This window comes from Trachinotus anak, unplaced genomic scaffold (genome assembly GCF_046630095.1).
Source record: "Trachinotus anak isolate AG129_WGS33_773 ecotype Australia unplaced genomic scaffold, CSIRO_AGI_Tana_v1 ptg000003l, whole genome shotgun sequence".
Classification (NCBI taxonomy): Eukaryota; Metazoa; Chordata; class Actinopteri; order Carangiformes; family Carangidae; genus Trachinotus; species Trachinotus anak.
The window spans coordinates 4756035-4782330 of NW_027273854.1; the positions used below are offsets into that span (position 1 = coordinate 4756035).

The 26296-nt window shown below is 44.0% G+C and overlaps 1 protein-coding gene across 1 annotated transcript; it reads left to right on the top strand.

Annotated features, from left to right (window-relative positions):
• The first annotated feature begins 7 nt into the window (after positions 1–7).
• On the top strand, positions 8–25335 carry mrc2 (mannose receptor, C-type 2). Its single transcript, XM_071468435.1, has 29 exons — positions 8–698; positions 5927–6331; positions 7995–8168; positions 8348–8512; positions 9800–9913; positions 10197–10340; positions 10437–10628; positions 11467–11621; positions 11804–11908; positions 14473–14588; positions 14732–14880; positions 16242–16459; positions 16827–16969; positions 17069–17165; positions 17281–17410; positions 17624–17656; positions 17764–17930; positions 18237–18405; positions 18490–18632; positions 18821–18929; positions 19247–19413; positions 19503–19611; positions 19720–19958; positions 20060–20222; positions 20310–20459; positions 20714–20827; positions 22193–22372; positions 22651–22674; positions 22788–25335. The coding sequence occupies exons 1-29, from the start codon at positions 572–574 to the stop codon at positions 23006–23008; spliced, it is 4422 nt and encodes a 1473-aa protein (XP_071324536.1). The 5' UTR covers positions 8–571; the 3' UTR covers positions 23009–25335.
• The last annotated feature ends 961 nt before the right edge of the window (positions 25336–26296 follow it).

The window sequence follows — 26296 nt, forward strand, 5'->3', positions numbered from 1 at the left end:
TGTTCTTCACCAGACAAACAGAGGCATTTGCTCCCTCTAAAGACCTCTAATTCCTGCACTTATTTAGCCCAAGTTTTAATTTTGATCACTGGAAGTGGTTTCTAGGGTCTTAATGTTTTCTAGCTGCGTGCTGACAACACTGTTGTTCATATTTCATCACTTCTTGGACTCCTGCAATGGCTCAGTGAAGCCAGGTAACTCCTCGGCGCCGTGGGCCGTCCAGAGGTCCCCGGACCTCATGTTGGGAACCATACAAACACTGACACACATCCACGCACACACATGCACACACACTGTTGACGCTGCTCCATTCATTTCAGTCTGATCTGACTGTGAGGCAGACGGAGCTCCAGCGGCCAAACTCTCGCCACCAGCTCTGCATCACGCGTCCTCAGCTCAAGCGCTCGGCTCTTTGCTTCCCCGGCTCCACTTTGTTTTCGGTCCTTTTTTTTTTTTTTTTTTTTTTGCAGCCTGTGTGTGTGTGTGTGTGTGTGTGTGTGTGAAAAAGAGAGAGAGAGAGAGAGAGAGAGTCTATGTGTGAGTGTGTTGTAGTCTAGTTGTGACTGTGAGCATGCAAGGCAACGACCGTCACCGAAACAAGGAATCAAGGGGAGCATGGACAAATCGGCAACTTGTACTTTACAGATGCACTTTATATTTATTCATCTTTAGTCTGGAACTGAAGAGGAGCGTGTCTGGTGAGGAAAATCTCGACTCTAGTTTGGTTAGATTCACGCAGAAGTCTTTTGAAAACGGGCACTTTGAAGCCGCGGTGCGTGCTTTTGTTTCAGCGCCGGCCTCTGCTCAGAAAACGCACCAGAAAGCGGTGAACTGAGAGCTGGTTTGTGCGCACTGTGGATCTGGTGCGTTGGTATGCCACGAACCAAAAGTCCAAGCAGTGAGTGGAAACAGATGTGGAGAGAAACGGGGGGAGGGGGGGGGGGAGGGAGGGAAGGGGGCTGCAGGCTTTAGTTTCTCTGTTTTGATTTGTATTAATGCATAAAGTTTATCCAAAGCCGCAAAGCAACGCACTTTTGCGTGCATTTGTTCTGTTTGTGCTCTGGATGAGGTTTTTTTTTTTAGGCAGCATTGTCAAAGTGACGTGGGGTGACGCTTCAGTGGGCGACCTGAGGGCAGATGTGACCTTTACATCCTGTTACAGGCAGCAATTAACACGTTCAGCTTGGTGTTCACCAACTTCACTCTCCTGTCAGTGGCTTTTCTGCTGCGCTGAGTGAGCCAGATGAAAAAAGTTGGTGCATGGTTTCTTCTTTTTCATCACAGAAAATGAGATATAGAGAAAGAATTTACGCAGTCAGCATCAAAAGATTGAATTACAGGCTAAATATTGTGAAATCCGGGTCATCGCAGACCATTATGGAGAATGATGAACAACCTGGTTTCTAATCTATTGTCATTTAATCAATTTGATATTATTAAATTACCACAGTCCCTTTACTGGCATCATCACATGAGGCACAGGACAGCAGACTTTCAGTTACCACACTTTTGTTTGGTCCTGCAGTTTGGTATTTTGAGATTATGCGTGTTTACACTGACGCTCCGTGCTCTCATTCCTAAGAATACACAGCTAGATAAACAGCCCAAATAATCTGGAGCTCTCCTTGCTGAGGCCCAGTTCGCTTCATTTTCTTAAAATGACTTTGCACCCATCTGCCACCAGATTTCCCCCGTTGCTGAAGTTGAGAGTCTCCTTTCAATCACTCTAAGACCAAATGGATGAGATGCGAGGGGATAGAGGGGTTTGTTGATTGGTTTGATGAAATGTTGTCTCTCTGGATTTGTTATGTGAATTGTTTTTTCATTTTCCACCCGCTGCAGTTTAACAGTGGAAAAACATCGTTTGATCTGGAACGGCTCAGCGTGTTGTCATGAACTTTGTAGCTCTGTGTCATATTAAAAAGGAATGAGGTTCGTCTTGTCCTCCACTGTTTCCTACAAATGTATCAAGGCGACGGAAGATAGACGTGGACTGCTGATACCCGGGATCGTTTATAGGAGACTCAGATATTTCTCTCTGCTCTGATGACTGACAGAGCTTCAGCAGGATGGAGTTTATTTGAGCTTGAAAGTTCACATGAAAAACGCTGTGGGATGACAGTGAGTCTCCAGCTGCTGTGGTGTTTTTAAGTGTCCAGACAGTAAGTTGCTCATTATCCCACACTGCTCCCATTGAGCACAGCCGAACTGCGAGCATCTCTGACCTTACTTACAATTAGCAGCAGTGTGATAAGTCATTACCTCCATTACACTGTGCAGAAGTGTGGGAGCGATGGAAAGTTTCGACAGCCTACACTTATTCTCGCTCTGGTTTCTAAATTTGAGATGCTCTTTCCCAAATGTTCCAGTTAGCTGTGTTTCTGAGTGTGGCTGCAAAATGCAAATATGCCCTTTCCTCTGCTGCCCCCCCACCCCCACCCCCCACACTCTCTCTCCTCTCCCGTGCTTCTTGGATGAGGTAAAACCTATCCACAGCTTGTGTTGCCTCAGAGGCCAGACCACCATAAAACACCAAAGAAACAAACACAGCGGGCTGGAATTTCCTGCCTATTTGTTGGTTGCCATTTTGTCACACTGACCAGTTAAACTGTTTTTTTCTCTTTTTTTATCTCAGATATCTGTCAAAATAGTAAAATATTATGGAAAAACCCTTTCACTGCTTCAGTTGGGATCTTTAGATATACATGAAGTAAAACAAATGAATGGAAAAATACAGTCCATTCACTTTTAATTATCTGGCACCAGCAATGAGTCACACTCATCCACCAAAGGTACTGAGAAGTTTGCAGCGCTCACATAACATATCAAGTAAAAACTTGCTATTAATTAAGCCAATGACATTCCTGAGCATTGTCCTCAAACCTGATCCAGCAGATGACTGTATTGAGGAGGTGGAAATTCTGGGAATATCTGCCTCTCTTGGCGAGAACGGCCGGTTGTTCTTGGCGGTGGGTTTCAGCCTCTCGCTCTCTCTTTCTCTTCAGGAGGAAACTGTCTCCAGCGTTGAAAAAAAGGGGGTGACAGGGCAGAGAAGAGGATGAGATCACAGCAGGAGAGCTGTTGTGGCTTAGCTTTCACAGGGCTCAATGGCTTAAAGTTAATCTGGAATTCTGCACTCTCTCTGATTGCCCGAGAGTTTTCTCACATCAAACATCCCGTCGTGTCCCCTCCAGACTGGAATTAAAACTTCTTTTTGAATTCGCCTCTTGCTGTCTGGATCCCCAGCCTCAGGTTGTGCTGTGTGGTTCAGGAGCTTTTGCTTAGAACTGCCCATATTGTCACCACATTAATACCGAGCTTATATTCACATACTGAAGTGGACGCAATGCAGTGTTGTTGTTTTGTTTTTGCTTTGGACTGGGATTGTTCTGGTGTGAAAATCCTCCCACAGGCACCAGTAAAGCTGACTCTGTGGTCTGTTTCTAGAAATGGGTTTAATTCCCATTATGACACAATGGAGGTTTACTGGCATGTGTGCGTGGCTTTGTGGAGATGTCTGCATTGTGTAACTTGAGCGAATCGAGTGTCAACATGGATTTTAGTTGCGATGAGAAGTGTAACAAGATCCTGAGCCAAGATCCCAGCATTTCCAACATTTTATTGGCTGTTGTGACAGACGTCAAAGAGATTCTTGGAGTCTTTTAGAGGTTCAAATGAACAACACTGAGGGCTTAATTCAACATATTCTTTATGGTTTCAGAGCTGAAAGATTAGTTGATTAATCAATGACTCAATCGACTAAATATGTACCAGTTTGTGATCCGCTGATGATGCTGCGCAGCCAAAATAATATAAATAAGTCAGCGTTCTCTTTGAGAAATTGTGACATTTTTCTCTATTTTCTGATGATTAGCTAGTTGATCAAGGGTTATCAATAATGAAGTGAATCGTTACTTCTTTAATCAGACCTGAAGAAAACTGGAGAAGGTGTTGATTTGGCAGAGATCAGTGATGTTTTTGCCTTTAAACATTTTGACTCAATGGATCCACCAGACAGTGATTTTCCACAGAAACAGGTCTTTGCTTTCATTTTTTAAAATATTTTATCCAGCTCTGGATTAATGGTCTAGAATAACAGGCTCATGGAAAGATGGTTTTTGTCACAGGAGCAACTGAAATGTTTTTTGTTAATTGGATACAGTATGAGTTTGGTTTTTTTTCATGAAGCCCTCCAAACAGGATTTTGCAGGATTTGGTGTCCCTGTCAGGCAACACACTCTCTCTGATTGGAGTCTGTCATGGTTAAAACAATGAGCCGGCAGAAAACAAACCCAGCAGCTGGGTGTTACTCACTGTAAGATGGATGGCTTTATAAAAAGAGCAGGGTGGTGATTATGTCTGATTACACACAGAGCACTTTCAGACCTATGCTGAACCAGTCTGTTACTGTGTTTGCTACCAACCCAATGAGCTAACACTGCTTCTGAGAAACTCAACCACAGAGCCTGAGCGCAAGGGAAAAAAATAAATAAATAAATAGTCGAGGGGGGTGTGTCGGTCGTCTCCTCCAGATTACAGGGATTTTTATGGGGCTCTTCATGAGACTCCATTGTCTGTGTGTCCGTAAAAGCAGCACAGGAGGTTCAGAGTGTTTGAGCTGAGGGGTAGGGAAACGAGGGATTGCCGCAGACCGAGCGGACTCAAACACCCACATATGAGAGTCGTGTTTTTCAACCAAATGCTCGGTGATCTTTCCCAACTACCCCACTTCCTGGCCTCTCACAGGAGCCCGCCGAGTAGGAATGCTGAGGCGCTCACTGTCTCTCTGAATCTCAGGTCTGAGAGAAGAGATTTATGTTCATTTTGGGGCTTTTTCTTTCTCTTTTTTTCTCTTTTTTTTGTAACGCAGTTTTAATTTAGAGTCACTCCTACACTCCTGACATGCATTTCTTTGTCTTCTTTCTCCCACCTTCACACACATTCACCACAGCACACCGGCACAGTCACAGTCCCGGCTTCTTGGTTACCAATCTCTAAATCCTTCAAGAAAAAAAAAAGAACAGAAAAGAAAAACAGGAGTGAAGCAAAACCACATATTTTTTTGGAGAAAGGGTGTCGGGTTTTGTTCCCGAAATTCCAGTCACTGCATCTGGCATCCAGCCTCTGCTCTGGATGTGTTAAGTTCAACACATTTTTTTTCAGTGACTCTTTGTTTTTTGTGAACATATTGTTTATTTTGGATATCGGAAACGTATATGAGGGCACTGCAAGGCTCTGTGGCTGACACCTCGCAAGAAGCTATAGCTCCTCGGTGAATCGTAGTGAAGTGAAACCTATAAAGAGATCAGTGTACAGTAGTGAGCAGTCAGCAGACTGAAAACACTTCACTCACCCCTGAGGGTCATTACGGTTTCGTCAAATGAATCAAATTCAGACCTGTTAACACTTTTGGTTACATGTGTGAGTCACTCTACAGATTCCCAGGATAAGGATCATTATGTATTTATCCCTCAGATCCACCAGCAGCTGCATAACCAGCAGAAACAGACCCCTCACACTGCAGTGAGCAGTGCAGAAGGGAGGCTACTCCAGGTTAAACTTGGGAACAGGGGGAATTCTTCAGACCTGGTGAAATACTTCAACCGTAATTGCCAACCTTGCATAAAAAACATATGCAAGCACTTTTCGCAGTTTATTGCATGTCATTTCAATTAGTTCCTGCTGAGACCCCTGTCATATAATGTGTGTGCAGGATTTTAGGATTATTACAGGATTATTAGGGGATTGATATGACTGATGTACGTGCAGGGCGTCAGAGTTCACCACTCAGTAATTATAACCCAGCACTACATCTGTTAATGCAGATATTGATCCAGTTCCTGACCCCACACTAGCTGCCAACATGTGATCCTGTTTTCATCAGCAGGATCGACTGATGCCGCTGTTTTCCCTTCTCTCTGCACAGCGCCGCAGGACTCTGACGACTTTGCTTTCTTCCATGAGGGCGCCCGAGGGTGCCTGGGGGTGCGGGATCACTCCCTCATCCTGTCAGCCTCCTGTGAGGAAGACAACCAGCGCTGGAAGTGGGTGACCCGAGGACGCCTGTTCAACCTGGGCTCCTCGCTCTGCCTGGGCGTGACCACGGGTAACTTCACCTCCAGGTCGGAAAAGTCTCCTCTGGGCGTGTACACCTGTGACCGCGAGCCGCCCAGAGTGCGCTGGACCTGGAGCTGCGGCCAGATGCTGGACAACCTCAACAACTACCTTCCCTCGCCCTCGATTTTGAACTCCTCCTCAACCTCCCCCCCGTCCAAGCTCAAATGGACTCTGCATGGTGGCGTGCAGGACCTGTGTGCTAAGACATATCGCGGTAAGCGTTACAGTAAAGTAGTTCCAATCTACATAGCAAGGCTTTCCTCAGATTGATGTACAGTCTGTGCCTCTTGCCATTCATTTCCACTGAAGTACCTTCACTTTTCAAACCATTAATCCTGGGTAACACTCATTTATATAGAAAATACAACACACACATACATATATAACAGATACACACACTTAATGTAACCTGCTCAGCTGATCAAGTCTGAAAAGAATTTTTATGTTACTTTTTTAATGAAATATGAACAAGAAAGTAGGAAAGATGGAGGAGCCTAGAAATAAAAGATAAAACCATTCAGAAATAAGTAATAAATAAAACTAATATACTGAAAATCAGAAATGAGATCCCAGATATTGCACCTATACAAAGAGTCTGTAAATGATTCTCATCTCAGCTGTAGTGACCCAGTTGCTCCTTCACTGTGTGTTTCGCTGCCTCAGCGCAGCCGACGGACCCACTGTTGATGCCACAGCTGTATCCGATCAAATGGATACAGCAAAATGTTGCTTTTAGGGAATCTTTTAGGACAAGTGGCTGCCTGCCAGTCAGAAAGCCAAGGAAAACACAACCAGTGTTTGTAAACTACAGTAAACACAGAGTCGTCCTTCCCCTCAAGTATATTTGTATTTATGTATTGTTTTTAGTCCAGATTAAATCCAACCATGGTGCTTTTGCAGCTAAGCCTCATTTCCGCTGTCAGTGCCATTCTTACCATTATCAAATGTCACGGCTGGTTGTTGACAGGCTGCACTGTGCAGCTCAGTTAGCCATACAAGTCTGTAGTTAACAGGTTCGGCTCGATTGCAATTAAAACCAGATCTGACAGAAATGTAAGATCAGAAAATCCTCTCTTTACTTTCTTCTTCATCCTAAGTCTCCAAAGTTTTTTTTTTTTTTGTGCCGAGGGAGTTGGGCACATTGACATTTTTAACTTTCAAGTGCCGATCTTCACAAGTTTCTTTGTGAAGTCGGCTCGCTGCTGGAGAGGAGAATACCTCTGACATTAGTCAGCCGCCGAAGCAGCTCCGCTGCAGCCAGACAGCGGTGGAGCGGAGAGAGGGAAGTCAGGGAGGGAGCCTCAGAAATCTTTTCCTCCCTCGTTTAACATGTCTGCCCTACTTTCCATTGGCCTAACGTGTTTTGGTAACACTACAGATCCAGCCTCTCCCTCTCTCCCCTTCTCTCTCTCTCTCTGTTGCCCTTTTCTTCACACCACACTAAACTGGTGGAAAGTAGAGACTCCTGTAGAATGGCAGCCTCAGGGTATTTTGTCAAACTGCAGAAATCAGATCGTTAGTTGAACTGGACTAAATTTGTCTGTAATCTCTTCACGATCTTTGCTTTGGAATATAAATATTCAGATCTAGTCTTTTTGTTGTGTTGACTCTGTGTTGACTCTGTTTTCCTGGTAACATGCCCAATTTTATTTGTTGACTCTTCCCTCTGCTGCACACTATTTCACTTCCTTGTTTTGACTGGAACATCATCCTCTATTTTCACCCTCTGTTTGATTATCCAAGTCTCTGAGAAAACAGATAAAGTATTTGAGTTCAGCACAGTGCGCAGCCTTGACTTTAGACAACACGCGTGAGCCGCATCTCTGCTGCCGCATGTAGGGATTTAAAGCCCCCCCCCCCCCCCCTGTGCTCCCCAGAGATCTACACGATCCAGGGGAACTCTCACGGCCGCCCCTGCTACCTGCCCTTCCTGTACGACGGCCAGTGGTTCCACAGCTGCACCAGCATCGGGCGCGAGGATGGTCACCTCTGGTGCGCCACCACCTTTGACTATGGCAAGGACGAGCGGTGGGGGTTTTGCCCAGTCAAGAGTGAGTCATCATTTTGCAAGTTCAGCACTGTATTGTTTACATCTCTCAGCTCGCTGGAAAAGTTGCCAGAAACTCAGTGAGCTTCCTCAAAGTTTCCTCACACTTAATTCTTGTTTCCTCCTGCTCTCTCCTCAGGTCTAACTGGCTTCTTATCTTTTTTTTTCCCCCCTCCCTGTCAGGCAGCGGCTGTGAGACATTCTGGGACACTGACCCGCTGACAGACAGCTGTTACCAGTTTAACTTCCAGGCTACGCTGTCATGGAGCGAGGCTCGGATCAGTTGCCAGCAGCAAGGGGCAGACCTGCTGAGCATCACCAAGCTGCATGAGCAGACCTACATCAATGGTAAAGTCAATGTACATGTATGTGAAGAGCTGTCCCCTCCTGCTGAAGCTGCTTTTCTGAAATATACTTAAATAAATATGTTTTTTTTTTTTAGTGGTGATAAAACCTGAACCTATTTCATGAAATCATTTACACTGGTTGTTAAATCCTGGTAACTGGTCCTCAACAGAACAGATTATCACTGTATATAGACAGAGTTTATCTGAACACATCAGCAAATAAATCCTGAGAAATATGTGGCAACCTCAAATCGATCAATAATGAGCAAACAGTTAAATAATTTGTTTACATGCTGAAAAAAATAGGGTTATTTTGAACTTCAGGATTTTCACCATAGACTGTAAATAAAGATGGACGTAGCCTCCGTGACTTCACCTATAGGTTTCTGAAGAGCAGTACTGAAGCTCAGAGTGGGCTGCTCCTCAAACGCCATCTTGGCAGTGCCTGAAGTTGCCTAACTCCCGGCTAATCCAAAAATGTTGATCCGTTTGTGGCGAGCGTACACTCACCCACCTGCCACTCATTTAGCCTTAAACTCAGACGGGTGAGTTAGGTAAAAATTCAACCCTGGTACATTTGTCATGAAATGACAAATGACAAAGCAAGAAATTAGCTACAGAGACCAAAACTGTTTTTGTACCAGGCTGTGAACATTTTTATTTCTGCTAACATGAGAGTCTATGGGGATTAACTTGCTTTTGGAGCCGGCCTCAAGTGGTCATTCAAGGAACTGCACTTCCTGTGTTGGCTTCGTTTCTCAGCCTTGGAAGTTGCTACTTGATTTTCACATTTGTCCCATAGATTCAATTTCAGCCCGAGCCCTCATCTCAGAAACGGTGACTGTAATAACCTCAATGTTTTGATAAAACCAAAAGGAGGCTATGTTGCCATGTTTGCCACAGTCTCAGTTTCTTAACTTGCCTGTGACAAATAAAAAAAAAAAAAAAAAAAATCAATATCATTGAAATGTGCTGTGCAGCATAACGCCCCACTGGCAAACACAGACTGTTTGGTTTGCTCATTCACTCTCCCAACTGGAATCATTGATTTTTCGGGTGTTGTGACCCTCATGCCAATATCAGTCCACACTTTGGCAATTTATACTCAACTGTCCTGTCATTTACCCAATCCAGTGCTGACAGTTCAAATCATGGCTGGCTGGTGAGGTTTCTGGGCCTATGTGGAGGCAGGAGTATCGAGTGTTTCCTTGTGCACAGAGAAAGCAGAGTGACTTTGCTTGTGTCGTATTGTACAGCATTTGAGGAAGGTGTTGTGCTGCTCTTTTAGGTTTACTGACTGGCTACAGTGCCTCTTTGTGGATCGGCCTCAATGACCTGGACATCAACGGAGGCTGGCAGTGGGCTGACTCCTCACCTCTTAAATATCTCAACTGGGAGCAAGGTTAGCCTCTAAAACCAGATCAACCTTTTCTGCCCTTTTTTAAGCTTGAAGCTTGATATTTTTTATAAACATTTATTTCCCCCTGAAGGCTGAATGAGCATGCTTTCTTCATTTTTAGCAGCAGTCTGCTCCGAGTTCAAAGACACGCTTGGCAGGCGTCCAGCACAACCACAGTCTTTTACTGCTGACCACCCAAGTATTTGAGGGTTAAGTGCCTTGAACAATGGCATCTTGACATTAGTGATGTTCTGTAGAGTTTTAAATTTCTTGCCGTCATCCTCAGACCAGCCAAACCACGCCGATGAGGAGAACTGTGCCGTGATCAGAACCGAGTCGTCGGGTCGTTGGCAAAACCGGGATTGTTCCGTTGCTCTGCCATACGTCTGTAAGAAGAGGCCCAACGCCACCCTGGACCCCTTCACTACAGGTCAGTGTTCAGGCTTTTGTATTATTCCATGAAAGAGAAATACAGCAGTTACAGTCCTGCCACAATTCAGTGGGTTTTATCTTTTCGCTCCCACAGATTCGTGGGCAGATGATGAGAAATATGAGTGTGATGTGGGCTGGCAGGCCTTCCAGGCTGGCTGCTACAAACTGACTTCAGAGAAGACTGACTGGGATACAGCTCAGAAAACCTGCCAGAAGATGGAGGCCAACCTTGTCAGTATCCACACCATGCCTGAGCTGGAGTTCATCCTGCGCAACTTGAAGAAAGGTGATTTGTTCTTTTTTTTAATTTTATTGTAGTCTTGTAACTTTTCCTCTGGATTAGACTAGTATCAGGAGCCAGAAACGAAACGAAACCCTCATAAATCCTATTCATCCCTCACTTTGTCTTTGTTTAACCACTGTTCTGACACGTCCAACTCCTATTTCAATCTTAAACTAGTCCTCTGGTAACCTGTTTTCTCTGGCTGGGGTTTCCCGCAAGTTATTAAAGGAAAGGAATAAAATGTAAATTTTCATAGAAAGACTGTCGACAGGGGGAAGTTTAATGTTTTTCTGTAGAAATGTAGAAGAAGAAAACATCACACTGAGCCAAGAACAGAAAGAAAGAAGTGCAAGTAGCTGATTTTGAAATGCAGCAGGTTCATACACTCAAATCTGTCACAGCCATCTTTCAACTCTATTTTTCTGTTTCTATGTGAAGCTCGGCAGGACAAACACAACAACGTTTCAACTGTGCAATCCCTAAAAAAATGGAATTAAAAAAGCTTCCTGATAGATTTGGGTTTGTTTTCTGATAGGATGGATAAATAAATAAATAAATATCAACTGTATTAACTTTCCAGCTGTTTTCCTACATTTTACATTATTTGTCCATATCTTCACATCAAGCTCAGATGTAGTGGAAACCAGACCTTTTCTTTCCCGAGCTGAAAAGCAGCACATGAAGTGAGGAATCGTATTTTTAGGTCATGGATCCAGCTCCAGCTTAATTATTGAACCTCATGGAAAAAGTGAGAATTTTATATTAAGGTCATAGTTGGATCCTATTTCTTTCCTCCACAATTGTCCCACTAACCCGACTGTATATCTGTGTCTTCTCTCAGACATTGACCAGCTGTGGATTGGCCTCCATGACACTGACATGCAAATGGACTTCCAGTGGACCGACCACACGCCGGTCATCTTCACCTACTGGCACCCCTTTGAACCCAATAACTTCCGCAACACACAAGAAGATTGCGTCTCCATCTGGGGATCTGTGAGTGACCCCCCCCCCCCCCCCCCCCCCCCCCCCCCTCTGCACCCTTACGCTGACCCCCCCTGCCCCCAAAGCCCTGGGACCTTGTTAACTCTCGCTGTCAACGATTCTCCTCCGTTTGTATATACTTAACAGCTGTGCTCTCTCTCTCTCTCTGTTTGTGCCCTTCTTTACATGTGCAGGAGGGCCGCTGGGATGACAACCCCTGCAACATGACCCTGCCCTCCATCTGCAAGAAACCAGGAACAAAGAGTGATGGGAAGCCACAGCACCAAGACTGCAAACAAGTATTGCTCTATTTCTCTCTTTGCATTCAATGCTTCGTTTTTTCCCCTCGACCTTTTACACCATAAAGACTCTATTCTGATCTCCTGCAACATTTCAGCGCTCTTATTCCAGCTGCTGACAGTCTGTAGTGTTACAGGGAGCGTAATTATTATTCTAAATATTTCAGCCATTCCTTCATCCTTGTCCCCTTTTCCCAGAGCTCCCCTTCATCGCTCACCCCTCCGCTGAACCACTAGTCCGCCCCCAGTCTGTAACTGTAATATAAATCACTCCCTGAAGACCTGGGAGGTTAACAGGCTCACCAGATGAGCTCTTGTCACACACATGCACACACTCTTTTAGGTTAACACATAGGTTTCTGAGTCCAAATCAAGCTAAGCAGAAAAATAATTATGTATTTAAGGCAATCGATGTTTGTATCATATCATCAAGTGTATACAGTCCATTAATATGAACATTAATATGCATTATACTGCCCTCTCCTTGTACCAACATGGTGAATTAAACCACATCTGGAAAATCCATCTACACCTCTCACATATCATAACTCTCTCTATATGAGACCCAGCAGCCTCTCATACCTGACCTGTCCTTACCTGAGCATTGATGAAAATGTTCACTGTCCTAGTGCAACGTTCAGTGTTTTTTTAAAATTATTTTTCTGAAATAATGAGTGACATAGTGAGAAAAGAAATCATCATGTGCGTCTCTATGTCTCCGTGCCCTTCAGCAGTGTTATATTTTTGTGCGTGTCTTGATTTATGGCGCAAACGATCTGAAGCTGAAGGTCGTGCTGCTTCTCAGCTGTTACTTTCAACAAGCGTCTCTGTATGGACGGACCATTTGTTTGGTGTAATGAATCTTTACCCGGTCTCTATGGCAGGGAGGGAGGGGGGTGGGTGAGTTAGGAGGCATTATGGGTGGTAATGTGACAGGGGTCATTTGGCGTGGCGCACGCCGCAGGGCCCCGTGGCAGTGCGGTTTGTTTTCGAACAGATGATCTCACCCTCACGCAACATGTGAAACAACAGCAACAGAAGGCCCGCTGACCGTTTCAGCGACATTACACCACACGATCCCCCGAACCATTTACCCCATCCAGCGCTGAGCTCATCTCTCAGAAAACATTATGGGTTGCTCATTACTGTAAAGCTGCCATTTTACCAACTGGCTGCAGCAGTGCGCTTCTTTTCTTTTTCTTTTTTTTTTTTTTTTTTTCCAAGGATGGTGATCGGTGGCTTCATGTGTGATTAAACAGCAAGATTGGAGAGCAGTGATTGCTAATGTCAGAGCTAGTCCCGGGTGTAAGCAGCTGCTGAGGCCCCTCATCCACAGGGGGGGCCCTGAAATAATTGAAAATGTGAAATCTCTGGTCTCAGTCTGTTGTTTTTCAAAGTCGTGGGAATATTTCCACCCGTGAAAATTCAGATGATTCTGACCGAAGCACATTGAGAGTATGTGGTTGAATATGACATTTGAATGGCTGAGCTTCAATGTGATTTCTAAAAGTAAAAAAGAAAACAGTCACATTGGTGAAAACAGGTGTAATATTTCATAACAATCCCACATACAAGGCGAAAATATTTCTATTAATCCCACGTTATGGGAATAAGCTGTCTGTCATTAGATGCTTTGACCCAGCTGGATGAATGTTATGAAGATGCAAGTTTCGACAGATCAAGTCTCTCCGGCAGGTTTAATCGTTCAAGCTTCTGTTGTCGATCTCAGAAGTGGTTTCACAAAAAACCAGAGGCTGAGCTCATTCACACAAAGCTGTATACAAACTGTCTCACAATTTTCATGTCTTGCACAATATCTCGCCCCTCGTGACCTTGTGTGAGTTGGCCGCGCTCTGCGTCTGTACACGTCCACAACTACAGTACATGAGCTGGCAGGAGCGACTGAGGCCAAGGAAAAGTTATTTCTGCATAGACTTGTTCTTTTTAATTCTGCCTTTGGGATAAAGTCGACTTGTAGAAGTGGATTTCCTGTTTTGAGTGATAAAATAAATAGTTTTCGGAGATACCTCCAGTTTCAGGTGTTGTTTATTTGTTTGTCACTAGTTTAGTAGGATGTTTAAAGGGAGTTTATGGATGTGAGGGAAAAGCTAGTGGAAGTTCAAGGGCATGAATAAAGTGATTACTGTTTGTGGTGAGTGGAAGTATGGAGTGGAGTAATCCCGCTTCCCTGAAAAACTTCTGAGTTATTTGATGCTCTTTTTTCCTTGAACTGGGCCAATTTGTTGTTGGCCTAAGTCTGTGGTGTAAGTGAAACATGATCCCTTTAAATGCCCCAAACTCAGGAGTCATGAGTCTGACTCACTTAAATTCTTGCATTGTCTTATATACAAAACATCAGCATGAGCTACAATGATCCTGTGTTTGTTTTGACGCACATACAGATCCAGATTTTAAATGATTGAATTAGCAAATTTAAAGAGCTGCTCAGCCTCTGTAGAAGTTTCCACTCTTTGAATGGTTTATTTTGTTGTTTTCCTCCTCTCCTCCCTTCTCCTCTCCGTCCTCTCTACCCTCCCATCTCCTCTCCTCTCCTCTCCTCTCAGGGCTGGAAATGGCACAGTCCAGCTTGTTACTGGGTGGGAGAAGATCTGCTCACCTTCGATGAGGCCAGGAAATCCTGTGAGGACCACGGAGCCGCCCTTGTTACCATTACCAACAGGTAACACACATCAACATACACAGACCTACAGCCACACACACACACACACACACACACACACACACTCCCTCGCGGCAGTTCAAAGACATCACAGTCTGCTGTGTCAGTGCTGCCGTCCTTAAAGCCTCTCTAAATCTTCAAAGGTTCGAGCAGGCCTTCGCCAACAGCCTGCTGTTTGGTCGCTCTGCAGACTCCTTCTGGATCGGCCTCCACGACCAGAGCAGCCCCGGCTCTTTCCACTGGCTCAGCGGGGATGAGGTGTCCTACACCAACTGGAATCGAGACCAGCCAGGTGGGTCACAGCGCAACAACCAGTCCAGTTCTCAAAACAGACAAGTGGAAAGTAATTTATTGGTCTTAATGTTTGTGGTTGAGCAGTTCTACTGTCAGTTTTACGGATGTAAATTATTAGAGAAATAAGGTTAATATCATATGGAGTTCATACTGCATATTTACATATACAAGGTGCATTATTTTATATCTTTATATCTTCTGCAGTATTTTCATTGTGTTCTGTTTATTGTTTGTTACATACAGAGTCTTCCCTCCCCACTGCCTGTCTGTTTCTTTATCCTTCTTGCTATGAAGAGTTCTTTCCCCTGAGGGGATCATTAAAGTTTCATCTAATATGTAGCTGGAGATTTTCAGTTGTCTAAATCATGAGTTGTATTCTGAACCAGAGCCAGTTTTGGATTTAATCCAAAAGTAGAGAAGCTGGATTGTTCCCAGGTGTTTCTTCTTTTGCCAAAACACAGATTCAGAGCCTCATCCTGTATATATCCTGATTCGGCTCTACGGCATCTTTGACTGGATGGCAATCTGCCTATCTAAGAAAATTATCAGCACCAGTCTAAACCAGACAGCAGGCGTATGTTCTGATATAAACTTTATTTCTCACAACTGGACCGGTTTGTTGAGGAAATTGTAACTGGAATTGTCATAGTTTTGTCTTCCAACAAACTGTCATGGCAGCAGCACAAGAATGAGGCAGAAAACAGGAGGATTCTCCTTTGAAAATCCAGGCTATTGTGGATTTTGGATTCAAAGTGGCCATAATTTCCAAACCAGACCTTCAGACATATTTAAAACCCAATTGTGGGGGCGAGTCCTCTGGTTTTACAGTCACTGATAGATCCAAAGATGTGGACTGCCTGACCCCTGCACAGCCCTAGTATGTTGCTTTAGCTGGGTTTGATGGTTAAAGGCTGATGATTTTCAACTTTCTCTGAAGGTTTTTATCATATTATGTCTAGAATTGACACTTCTTAGTACTAATAAGGCTTTATTCATAATCCACCTGAGGTTGCACCTGAGGCTGAGCAGTAGTAAAAAGACTCATTATAGCCCCTAAACCTCTACTGTCTTGAGGATGAGCTTGTGACAGTAACATGACATTTCAGGAGAAAAGATGAAAAAGTTCCTACGTGCAGCATTTTCTGAATCTCATTAGCACATTTTTTTTAGATAAAGTCCATCACTTAAAAGCCCAGCCTCTACTGGTTTTCATCTATGATCCATACGGCAGTTTCGAGGAACAGAGCGCAGGGTGACATTTCTCTTCCTCCGCATCATCATCCTCTATTTCCACCCATTTCATCAGCACAGCCTCTCTTTCTCTCCGCTCACCTACGTTTCACCCTGTGTCTATTTCAGTCAACGTCCGCGGCGGCTGTGTTTCCATGGTGACGGGCTCCGCAACAGGTCTGTGGGAGGTGAAGGAATGTGCGTCATCGAAGGCGAAATTCATCTGCCGACAGAACCAGGACACGTCTCTGAGCCCCGAGCCCCCCGTCCCACAGCCCACCCCGAGTCTCAGCGGCTCCTGTCCCAGCGGCTGGAAGAGCAACAGTAACCTGCGCTACTGCTACAAGGTTCGTCCCAGAAACGTTTCACTCCATCACTTCTCTGCTTTTAACTTTAGCCACACTTTACTTTGCCGTCCTCTGTCTCTTTGTGCCAACTTCTCATAACTAAGACTCCTGTTTTCAGCCTTGCTGCGATGCATTTTTTTCAGATAATCAGTGGGTATTTTCATGTTTTATTTTGTTTTAGCGCCAACTTTTAGTTCTCCACTGCTTCTTCCGTCTAAAACTGGACACAGTTTGTTGTATACACAGCTATAAGTAGTAATAGTCATTTTTGTCATGAACAGCAGTAATAGCAATGCTAGGACTGCTTGTTTTACGCCATTTTTAATCAGATTGTCAATGCATGTCATTTCTACCTGTGTGTGTGCAGGTGTTTCACTCCTCCCAGCTGGAGCAGAGGCTGAGCTGGCTGCAGGCTCACCTCTTCTGCCAGAGACACGGAGCCAACCTGCTGAGCATCAGCGGCCCTGACGAGGAGCAGTTCGTTCTCCAGGTCCTCCATGAGGCCTTCGGGTAGGTGTGCACCTCTGACCAGCTGATATGTGATGATGATGATGATGATGATGATCATGATCATGATCATGATCATGATCATGATGATGTGGTCCACAGGGAATCTGAGGACCATGAGCAGCATTGGTTTTGGATTGGACTGAACCGCAGGAACCCCATGGACAACGGCAGCTGGAAGTGGAGTGATGGACTGGCTGTGAGTATCGACAACGATACCTGGTCCAGACAGTCGCAGCTTAACCGTGTACCAGCTGATTCTGAATTCAAAAAATGCTTGAAACAGAATCTGTTTATCTTTGCCTGTGTCTCAGTTCACGTACCAGAACTTTGGCCGCTACTACTACAACATTCGGCAGTGTGCTGCAGCAGACTTGGGCACTATGACCTGGCTGGCCATGCACTGTGACTCAGAGTTAGACTGGATCTGCAAGATCCCCAGAGGTACAGCTGCACTGGACCTTTTCTTTGGGCATATTAAACAAAGGTTCTGTGGGTTGGATTAGTACATTAGTCCTGGACTTTCCTAAATTCTACAGCTGAAATATAGTTTTTTTTGTTTCAGGTCATCTAGTATTTGCTTTTTTCCATCTACATCTCATGTTGGTGGCATTTGTATTTCATTAATAAACCTCCCTGTTGTCGATGTGTTTTCAGGTAGTATTGTGAAGGAACCAGAAGTCTCTGAAGGTTAGTCTTATTTTCTTAGCTTTCAACTTCACCTCTCCACATCCTGAAACTATCTCCTGAGTGTTTATTTGAAAACCTTCCTTTTATGTCTCACCCTGGTTGGTCAGGCGCCAGTTCACCGGAGTGGATTGCCTTCCAGGAGGCTGAGTATAAATTTTTTGACCACCGCACCACTTGGGACCAGGCCCAGAGGATTTGCTCGTGGTTTGATTCCTCGCTGGCTTCCGTCCACTCAGCTGAGGAAGAGGCTTTCCTGGCCAACACTTTACGCAAGGCACTGGACACTTTATTAAAAATGATTTGATCCAAAAATGCAGTTGATCACGCTGGTCTTAGCGAGCAGCCCGTCTTAACATCACAAAGAGATATACCTAACAAGCACGAACCTGTGTGTGAAAGTCACCACTAATTATGGTGTCTGTGTTCTGCACAGCAACCACACTGTGTAACTGCAGGTCAGGATTGTATAACCGTGTATTTACAATAACGCTGTGGTATAAATCTCTACAGACAAGCCTTGTATTTTTAAAGGACACTGTAGCTTCAACAGGCTTTTTCACTGTCTCTCTCTGACGTTCAGATGGTGAAAATGGAGGGTGACAACTGGTGGCTGGGGCTTCACACCTACGAGAACGACGGCCGTTTCCGCTGGTCTGACCACTCTGTGCTCAATTATGTGTCCTGGGCTCTTGGCAGGCCGCACCCGCTCAGCCGCGATCGCAAGTGTGTCCACATGTCCGCCAGCAAAGGTAAAAAAACAGATAACTTCAGGACACTGAAGCTAATGCAGTACACTTACTGTACATGAGCTTGTGTTTTTCACTTCCTAACAGCGGACTGGGCTGATCAAAAGTGCCACTCTGACCTGCCCTACATCTGCAAGAGAGTGAATGTCACAGGGACTATTCCTCCTACTCCATCATCCCCCCACCCACCTGCAGGCTGTCCTGATGGATGGGCCTCCTATCAGCATAAGGTAGACATATAACACACCAGGATTTCATAGTGTATTTACCACGTTGCATCAAATAAATATACAGTTCCGAACAAGCAGTGAATCATAGCAACTGAGCACTAAGTAGCTGAGCTTTTAGTTCATGCACCTTTTGCTGTCCTAACTCGACCTGATCAAACCTAACCTGAGCCGTGCTGCTGTTTCTGCAGTGTTTCAAGGTGTTCCATCAGTCAGACCGGGTCACATGGTCCGCATCCAAGTCGCAATGTGAGACTCAGAGAGGTGTACTGGCAGTGGTGTCCAATCATCTGGAGCAAGGTAATTACAGCAGATTACAGTTGGCATACAGGCACAAGCAGAGGGGTGGTGGAGGGTGGAGGGTTGACCCAATTTCAAGTTTGTGAAGTTACTTTTCCACTTGAATGCAGATAGCTTTTTTAGGGTCTAAATATATTTAGAAGGCGAATTAGTTTTATCTGTCATTGTGAGCAGCAACAAATGGATGTAGTTTATTATACATTTTATTTTCTTAGGGATTTAAGGCTTATTTGTCACTAATTGATGGATAGTTTAGATTTTCACATTTGCACTTTTCTGTCCTTATATTTATAACTGTTCATATGTTCCTCATACAGCCTTTGTCACCACCCTGCTGAACAATGCCAGTGTTGACCTTTGGGTGGGTTTGACATCAGACTCTAAAGGTCGTTTCCAGTGGGCCAAGACTAGCCTGCTCAGCTACACCAACTGGGGCCCTGGAGAGCCACTCGACAACAGCGGACCACACCACAACAAGACCCGGGTACTCACAACACCCACCAATCGCCACTCATGTCATGGTGTTGTCCACGATCTTCTTCCTGTTCTGATGATGTCACTGTCACCTCTCAGGGAAACTGTGTGGTGATGATTCATGGGAACCCTCAGAAGAACACCGGCATGTGGGCTTCCCGAGCCTGTGAGATGGAAAAGAATGGCTACATTTGTCAAACGCATCAAGGTGTGAAATTCAGTTATAACCACGACACTGTGTGCTTTAAAAGTGGAGATCTCTTGCACAACAAACAGAAGTGTGTGGACTTACATTAAATCTTTGTTGTGTCTCTAGACCAAAATCAACCCCCTGCACCTGCCCTGATCCCTGCCTCCCTGTCAAAGCCTGTGGAGCTGGGTGGAGTGACGTACCGCGTGGTGGAGAGGCGCCTGGACTGGACCGGCGCTCTGCATCTATGCGAATCTTTGAATGGGACTCTGGCCACAGTGAAGGATCCCTACCAGCAGGCTTACCTCACGCTGCTGATCAACAGCCTGCGCCGGCCAGCATGGATCGCTCTTTACAACTACGCAGTGAGCCTTTTAACTTGCTTGAAATATGCTATATAAGCACAACAGTGTTCACGAGCCTACATCAGGCAGCGATGTGAAACTTATTATTTTCATGTTTTCAGGGACGGAGCTTCACCTGGATGGGTGAAGAAGAAGTGTCATATACAAACTGGAAAGACGGGGAGCCCAATCAGGTGGCTGGATGCGGTCACATGACCACTACTGGGCAGTGGACCACGACTCCGTGTGATGCTAAACTGGAGGCTGCTATCTGTCAAATTAGTGGTATGTGTGTGCAATATAACAGCAGTGTTTGCTAACCTAAACTTAGCATTCATTTACCCTGATCCCTGTTGTTTTTCTCCCTGACAGATGAGCCTGTGGTTCACCGGTGGACCTACCATGGCAACTGCCCCCATGCTGTGGGAGAGTGGTCATGGGTGCCTTTCAGAAACCACTGTTACGCCTTCAACCTGCAAAGGCTTAAGCTGCAGCAGGATGCACGCACATCCTGTAAAAAAGGTAGGGGGAAGAGTTGCAGAGGCTCCCCCACACGCCTACACTGGTCAGACTGTGCTCATACTCATGACACTGAATTGAAATCCAATTAAACCACTTCTGACCTTCTCCACCGCAAACATAATTGACCAAATGCATCAATATGTCTAAATTTAGAAGTGCTTCATTGAGCCTGATGCATCATTGTTGAATCTCTCCACATGATCAATTCTGATTTGTTCCGTCTCTCTCTGTTTCTCTCTTTTTCCCTCCTCTAGTGGGAGCAGAACTTCTGTCTATCTTGGATGAGATAGAGAACGGATTTGTGTCAGAACACATCAAGAGCTATGCAGAACAGGCAAATGGAGCTTGGCTGGGCATCAGTGTGAAAGGTCCAGCCGCACACACACACACACACACACACACACACACACACAGTCCTTTCCATCTCTCCATAGCAGCAGCCTGACTTACTCTCAGGTTTTCAAAAGTCTAAATCCCAGCTGATTAATTTTGTGCCACATTTAGTCAAATTATCTTGCTCTGCTCGCAGATAATTTTCCTAATTTAATATGTTTAACCTGATTGATTGTGATTTTTTAAAATAGACTAATCATGAAAGAATTAATTAAGCAGTAGAAACCTGATTGAGATTGTTTCTCTCATGTCAAATAAATGTGATAAAGCAAAGGTGCAGTATCTTGGAAAAGTTAATTTACTTAAACAGCACTATTATCACACTATTAGATAATATGAGTAAAAAGCCCAGAAACATGCCTGGTAAGCTAAGAGGAAGAACTAAATCTTATACTGGAAACCTCTAAGATTCAACAGAGAACATGCTATGATGAAACTCTATGATATACTGATTAATTCTATTAATTAATAATTATTAATTAATCACTGTACTAACTATTAATGTCAATGTCTACAACAACTTACCCTGCATTGTCTCACTGCTCAGGACTGAGGACCAGTGTTTGCTATATATATATATAATATACTGTATTTTATATTGGTAATGAAATGCCAAACGAACACTAGAAATTAAAGGGCACACTATCAGCTAGCTAACATTAGTTAGCTAAACTGTAACCAAAGGCTAATGTTTGAAACTAGCTAACATTAATTAGCAAAACTGTGGTTAAAGGCTAAAGTTAGAAACTAACTAATATTATTTAAACCATAATTAAAGGCAAAAGTTAGAAACTAGCTAACATTAAGTAGCTAAACTTTAACTTAAAGCAAAAGTTAGAAACTAGCTTACATTAGTTAGCTAAACTGTAGCTAAAGACTAAAGTTAATAACAAGCTAACATTAGTTAGCTAAACTGTAGCTAAAGACTAAAGTTAGAAACTAGCTAACATTATTAAACCATAACTATAGGCAAAAGTTAGAAAATAGCTAACATTAAGTAGCTAAACTGTAACTTAAGGCAAAAGTTAGTAATGCACTAATATTAGGTAGCTTAACTGTTGCTTAAAGCTAAAGTTCGAAACTAGCTAACATTAGTTAGCTAAACTTGAGGCTAAAGGTGTCTGAAATCATATCACAAGATTCTTTTACGCATGAATATGGGAAGTATATTGTAATATTTACAATTACAGGTAAGAATATATGTTTCTACCCCCACAAACTGTTGTGTTTACCTCTTTTTTGGGGGGGTCCAAGTCTGAACCAGGGGGGTCAGACCTACCTGTGATTGAAACCCTGCTTGAGACTGAGACTGAGTGTGTGTGCTTGTGTTCCTGCTGCAGGTAGAGGTCTAGTGTGGAGTGAGGACACAGAGATGTCATACACCAACTGGGAAGCGCACGACCTGGCCTTCTCTGTCCTGTCTCCAAACTCCTGCTTCTGGATCCAGAGCAACAGCGGTCAATGGAAGCCGGGCTCCTGCAGGAACCGCACACACGGAGTCATCTGCAAACGGCCACGCAGTAAGCACACACGAGTGGTTTGAGTTGAGTCTGCTGAGTTTCAGTGCAAACTAGTCCGAAAACAAAACCAGAGAAAATTCAATTGTTTTCAAAGTTTCATGGTGATGATGATGCATCAAAGCAATAAATAAACTAAATATTGATTTATAATTTCAAAGAGGTTCTCATACTATTTCTCATAAATGTAAACCCTTGACTGGGTTGTAGTGTTGAGAGACGTGGCTTAAATCCAGTACAATTAAAAGCAATTAATTCACCATCCCTTCTTCTGATTGCAGGTGCTGAAACCTCAGCTGTAACATGTAAGTATGATTATCAGCCGCCATGTTCTTGAAACTTAACATGTCTGTTTACCAGGGGTTGAATCAGCAGTGCGTATGTTAACCCAGATTTCCATCTTCTGTCTGCGCCTCAGTGGATAGCGACCATCTGCCCACCCTGATTGTCGTCATAGTGACAGGCCTGGTGCTGGTGGTGCTGATCGTCGGTGTGATCTACTTGTACCGTCGGCGAACTGTCGGGTTGCGGGGGTCCTACGAAGGCGCCCGCTACAGCCGCACCAACTCCAGCCTCACCGAGCAGACCGAGAAGAACATCCTGGTGTCCGACATGGAGCTGAACGAGCAGCCAGAGTAGCAGAGCTGCCTCCGGACCGAGGCGCCGACCGACCCAAGACTGGACCCGACCTGACGCAGAAGAGGCTGATTTCAGTGTGCTGACTCAGAAACACTTTGTGGCATTTATGGTTTTATTTTGTCGTCTCCTTTGAAACCAAAAAAAAAAAAAAAGATTTTTAAAGTGCTGAAGAGCTGTGTAGAACGCAGCAGATATTTAGTTTTTAAATTGAACCGCCTTTTCAATCCTCTTTGCAAAGACTTTACAGTTCTACAAATTTCTCTCCAGACAAATCGGATCATGTACAGCGTTTACTTAAAAACATCCACGAAGGCCATAGATGGATCCAATGGGAGATTAGTTTTATTACAGCTGGAAAAATTCAGCATAAAATCGGTTTTATGAAATGACTCCTCGTTGTCTTCCCTGGTGCCAAAGTAAATTTATGCTGGGTGTATATTTCCTTTCTAGTTCCCATTTTGATTGAGAGACTTATAAAGCAAAAAAAAAAAAAAAAAGGACAATCACAGCCACAAATCGACTCCTAACGAAAACCATTTGTCTCTGTCCTCTAAATACACAGTCAGTCTTCTTCAGGACCAAATTCATTTTTTCAGTTTTGCAGTTTTCTTTGCCGTGACAGTATTAACCTGACCTTGAGGTGTGTTTTTGTTGTTTTCACTACCGCGTTCATGTCCTTCCCGTTGATTTGTCATTATCCGTGCAGCTGCAGAGGACTGTTACTGATGATGCATGTGTGCTTTTTGTGAGCCTGCCTCTCTCCTCCTCTCCGATCCGACACGTCAGCACCAGCTGGCGGACGAGCGGAGGGGGGGAAGAAGTCCAAATGTGAATGTGTGGAAGGTGACAGGGACCAGTGACCTCAAAGCGTCTGAGGGCAGTACACTAAAAATGTGCACATAAGTAGAACCTAGTGTTGAAAGCTGGTCTTTAAATAGACTCCATTGTCTTTTTGGTACCGCAGGACTTGAGGTTTGTCATCAAATGAGCTTCTATGGCTCTGTGTACATTTTGGCACTTTCTACTATTATCTTGATCTAAATCAATCTTAGTCATACGCTTGCCTTTAGTCTTTATCCTTGAGACACAGTTGCTGCTCTGTGATTCCTAACTTTTCTTTCTTTTGGCTCCTCACGCCACCATCTGGAGCTGATTCAGCATTTTTTTTTTAAGGACAGTAATTTTCTTTGTATGCGCTGTGAAAAAAAGGTTTTGCAATTTGATATTTGTCTGATTCATCATTTTTATGGACCACAATTAACCTTCTTGTATGTTTTATCACTAGGCTATTTTTCCTTAATTTTTCACCTTTTTAATGACGCAGGTTTCATCGTGTTTTGACTCGAGAACAACTGGTAAAGGACATTTGGAAACTTTCCTACTTTTTATGGGATAATTGCCAACACTTGAACCTCTCATTGCCCCACAAAGGAAAACATCCCTCATGTGAATGACAGTGTTGTATATATGAGAGCCAAAAAATGTTTTAAAACTGAATTCACACTTTCGTTAGAGAAAACCAGTTTTTTTTCACATTTGTGCATAATAATGACCAGATTTTTCATTTGCCTCCTTTAACATTTTTCTTTTTCCTTCAGCTCTCGCCTCTGAGTGCATTTCTGTCCTGCTCAGAGAGGAATGCTTTGGACCCGTTTCAGTCTGAGGCTTTTGGTGTTTCACTGAGCTGCTGTGAAAAAAAAAAAAAAAAACAGCTTTTTTTTTTCTTCTTTTTTTTGCTCTGTGAGTTGGACTAAGATAGAGGGGGAAGGTAGGAAGAGAGGGAGTAAATAGGAGTGTGTGTGTGTGTGTGTGTGTGTGTGTGTGTGTGTGCAGTCTCCAGCTGTGGAATGTTGAGTCGGCAAGAAGAGCTCAGTGGCACGTCTGGAACCAATCAGAGGAGGAGGGCTCAGGGACATGAAGGGTCAGAAGGAAGATTGAGTGGAAAAAAAAAGGGAAAACCATACGAAGGAGAAAAGGGGAAAAAAGGAGGAGTGTAAGGAGGAGTCGGGGATGTAGGAAGAGAGGAAAAGCAGGGAAGGAGGAGTGCATAGGTTACAGAGGTTTGTCCCAGGCTTATCCCGGCCTCTGCTGGTGGTTCACTGTACAGGTCTGCCTCCGTGCGCAGGAGAGGAGAAACAGTTGAGGCGGTGATGTGAAGGTGTGTGACCCTTGGTGTGGCCCCTGGTGAGATCATGTCTGCGCTGCAGGCTGGCTCGTGTCCCCTGTGACGATTACCTGAAGCACCTGTTCAACTTTTTTTTTTTTTTTTTTCAAGTTTTTGTGTCATTTTTATATGAAATGAATAAAGTCTATGTTCTCAAAGCTTCTGCTGCTTTTACACTTATTTATTGGTTATTAATCAGTTGTGATGTGAACTTGGTAAACTGTCTATTTGTTTGGAACTTAGTTTTGCAAGGTGGTGAACTGGGAAATGAATTGAGAAAATGACGTGAAACATGTGGACTGCAATGTTGATGTTTTTCCACAAGATGGCACACCTCGCCCACTTTGTCACATGTCTCCTCCGGCTCACGTTGACGCCTATGGATTCGCTTGCAAGTGCTCAAGTGTGTGTTTTTTATTGCACCAAGTCCCAGCAGAGGTTCACAATGTCATTGTGATTGACAGTGTGCTTCCGGTTTCTTTGTGATTGCAGTGGAGTCTGCAGCTCAGCTGTTTTCTGCAAATCATATGAGACTTTTGCCTGATAAGATGCTTATATTGGCAAATACGAGGTAAAATTTATTTGACAGGTTGAACATTTTTAATAAGTCACCCAGTTCTCTTAAGTTTGGCACTGAGCAGTCAAAGCACATGTAAGCACAGTTAATTCAAAAAAAAAAAGGGCTTTATTTCACCCAAGAAACATGTAAAAAATACTAATGAATGAAAATAAGCAAACGTGGTAAATAGGTGACCCTTTAAAAGAGGTCAATCAAACAGAAATCTGCTCCAAAAACAATAAAATACTTAATACCTAATTAACCAAACAAAATTAGACAGGAGGGAGACATATATACTGGCTGATCAGAACCATTAGAAACAAAAAGGGGAAAAGAATGCGGATAATAACTAAAACTCAAGACAAAGAAACAACATTCCCCCCTATGCTGGAATAGCCCTTGGTCTGGTCCAGTTATTTGGACTCTGTATTTAAGCTGGCTCCACCTTCTGCCGCCTGTTTTGGCAAAACCAGGAAGGAGGACGGACAGAGCAGACAGGTAACTCAAACACAAAGAGAAATCCAAACTGATAACAACAGAACAATGTAAACCAAATGTGAGCGCC

Excerpts from the sequence above, each read along its gene's own strand:
- mrc2 (XM_071468435.1), top strand. The coding sequence starts at position 572 with ATGCAAGGCAACGACCGTCACCGAAACAAGGAATCAAGGGGAGCATGG. Across the intron at positions 8,513-9,799 it reads TGAGCAGACCTACATCAATG|GTTTACTGACTGGCTACAGT; the intron begins GTAAAGTCAATG and ends CTGCTCTTTTAG. Across the intron at positions 17,657-17,763 it reads GGAACCAGAAGTCTCTGAAG|GCGCCAGTTCACCGGAGTGG; the intron begins GTTAGTCTTATT and ends CTGGTTGGTCAG.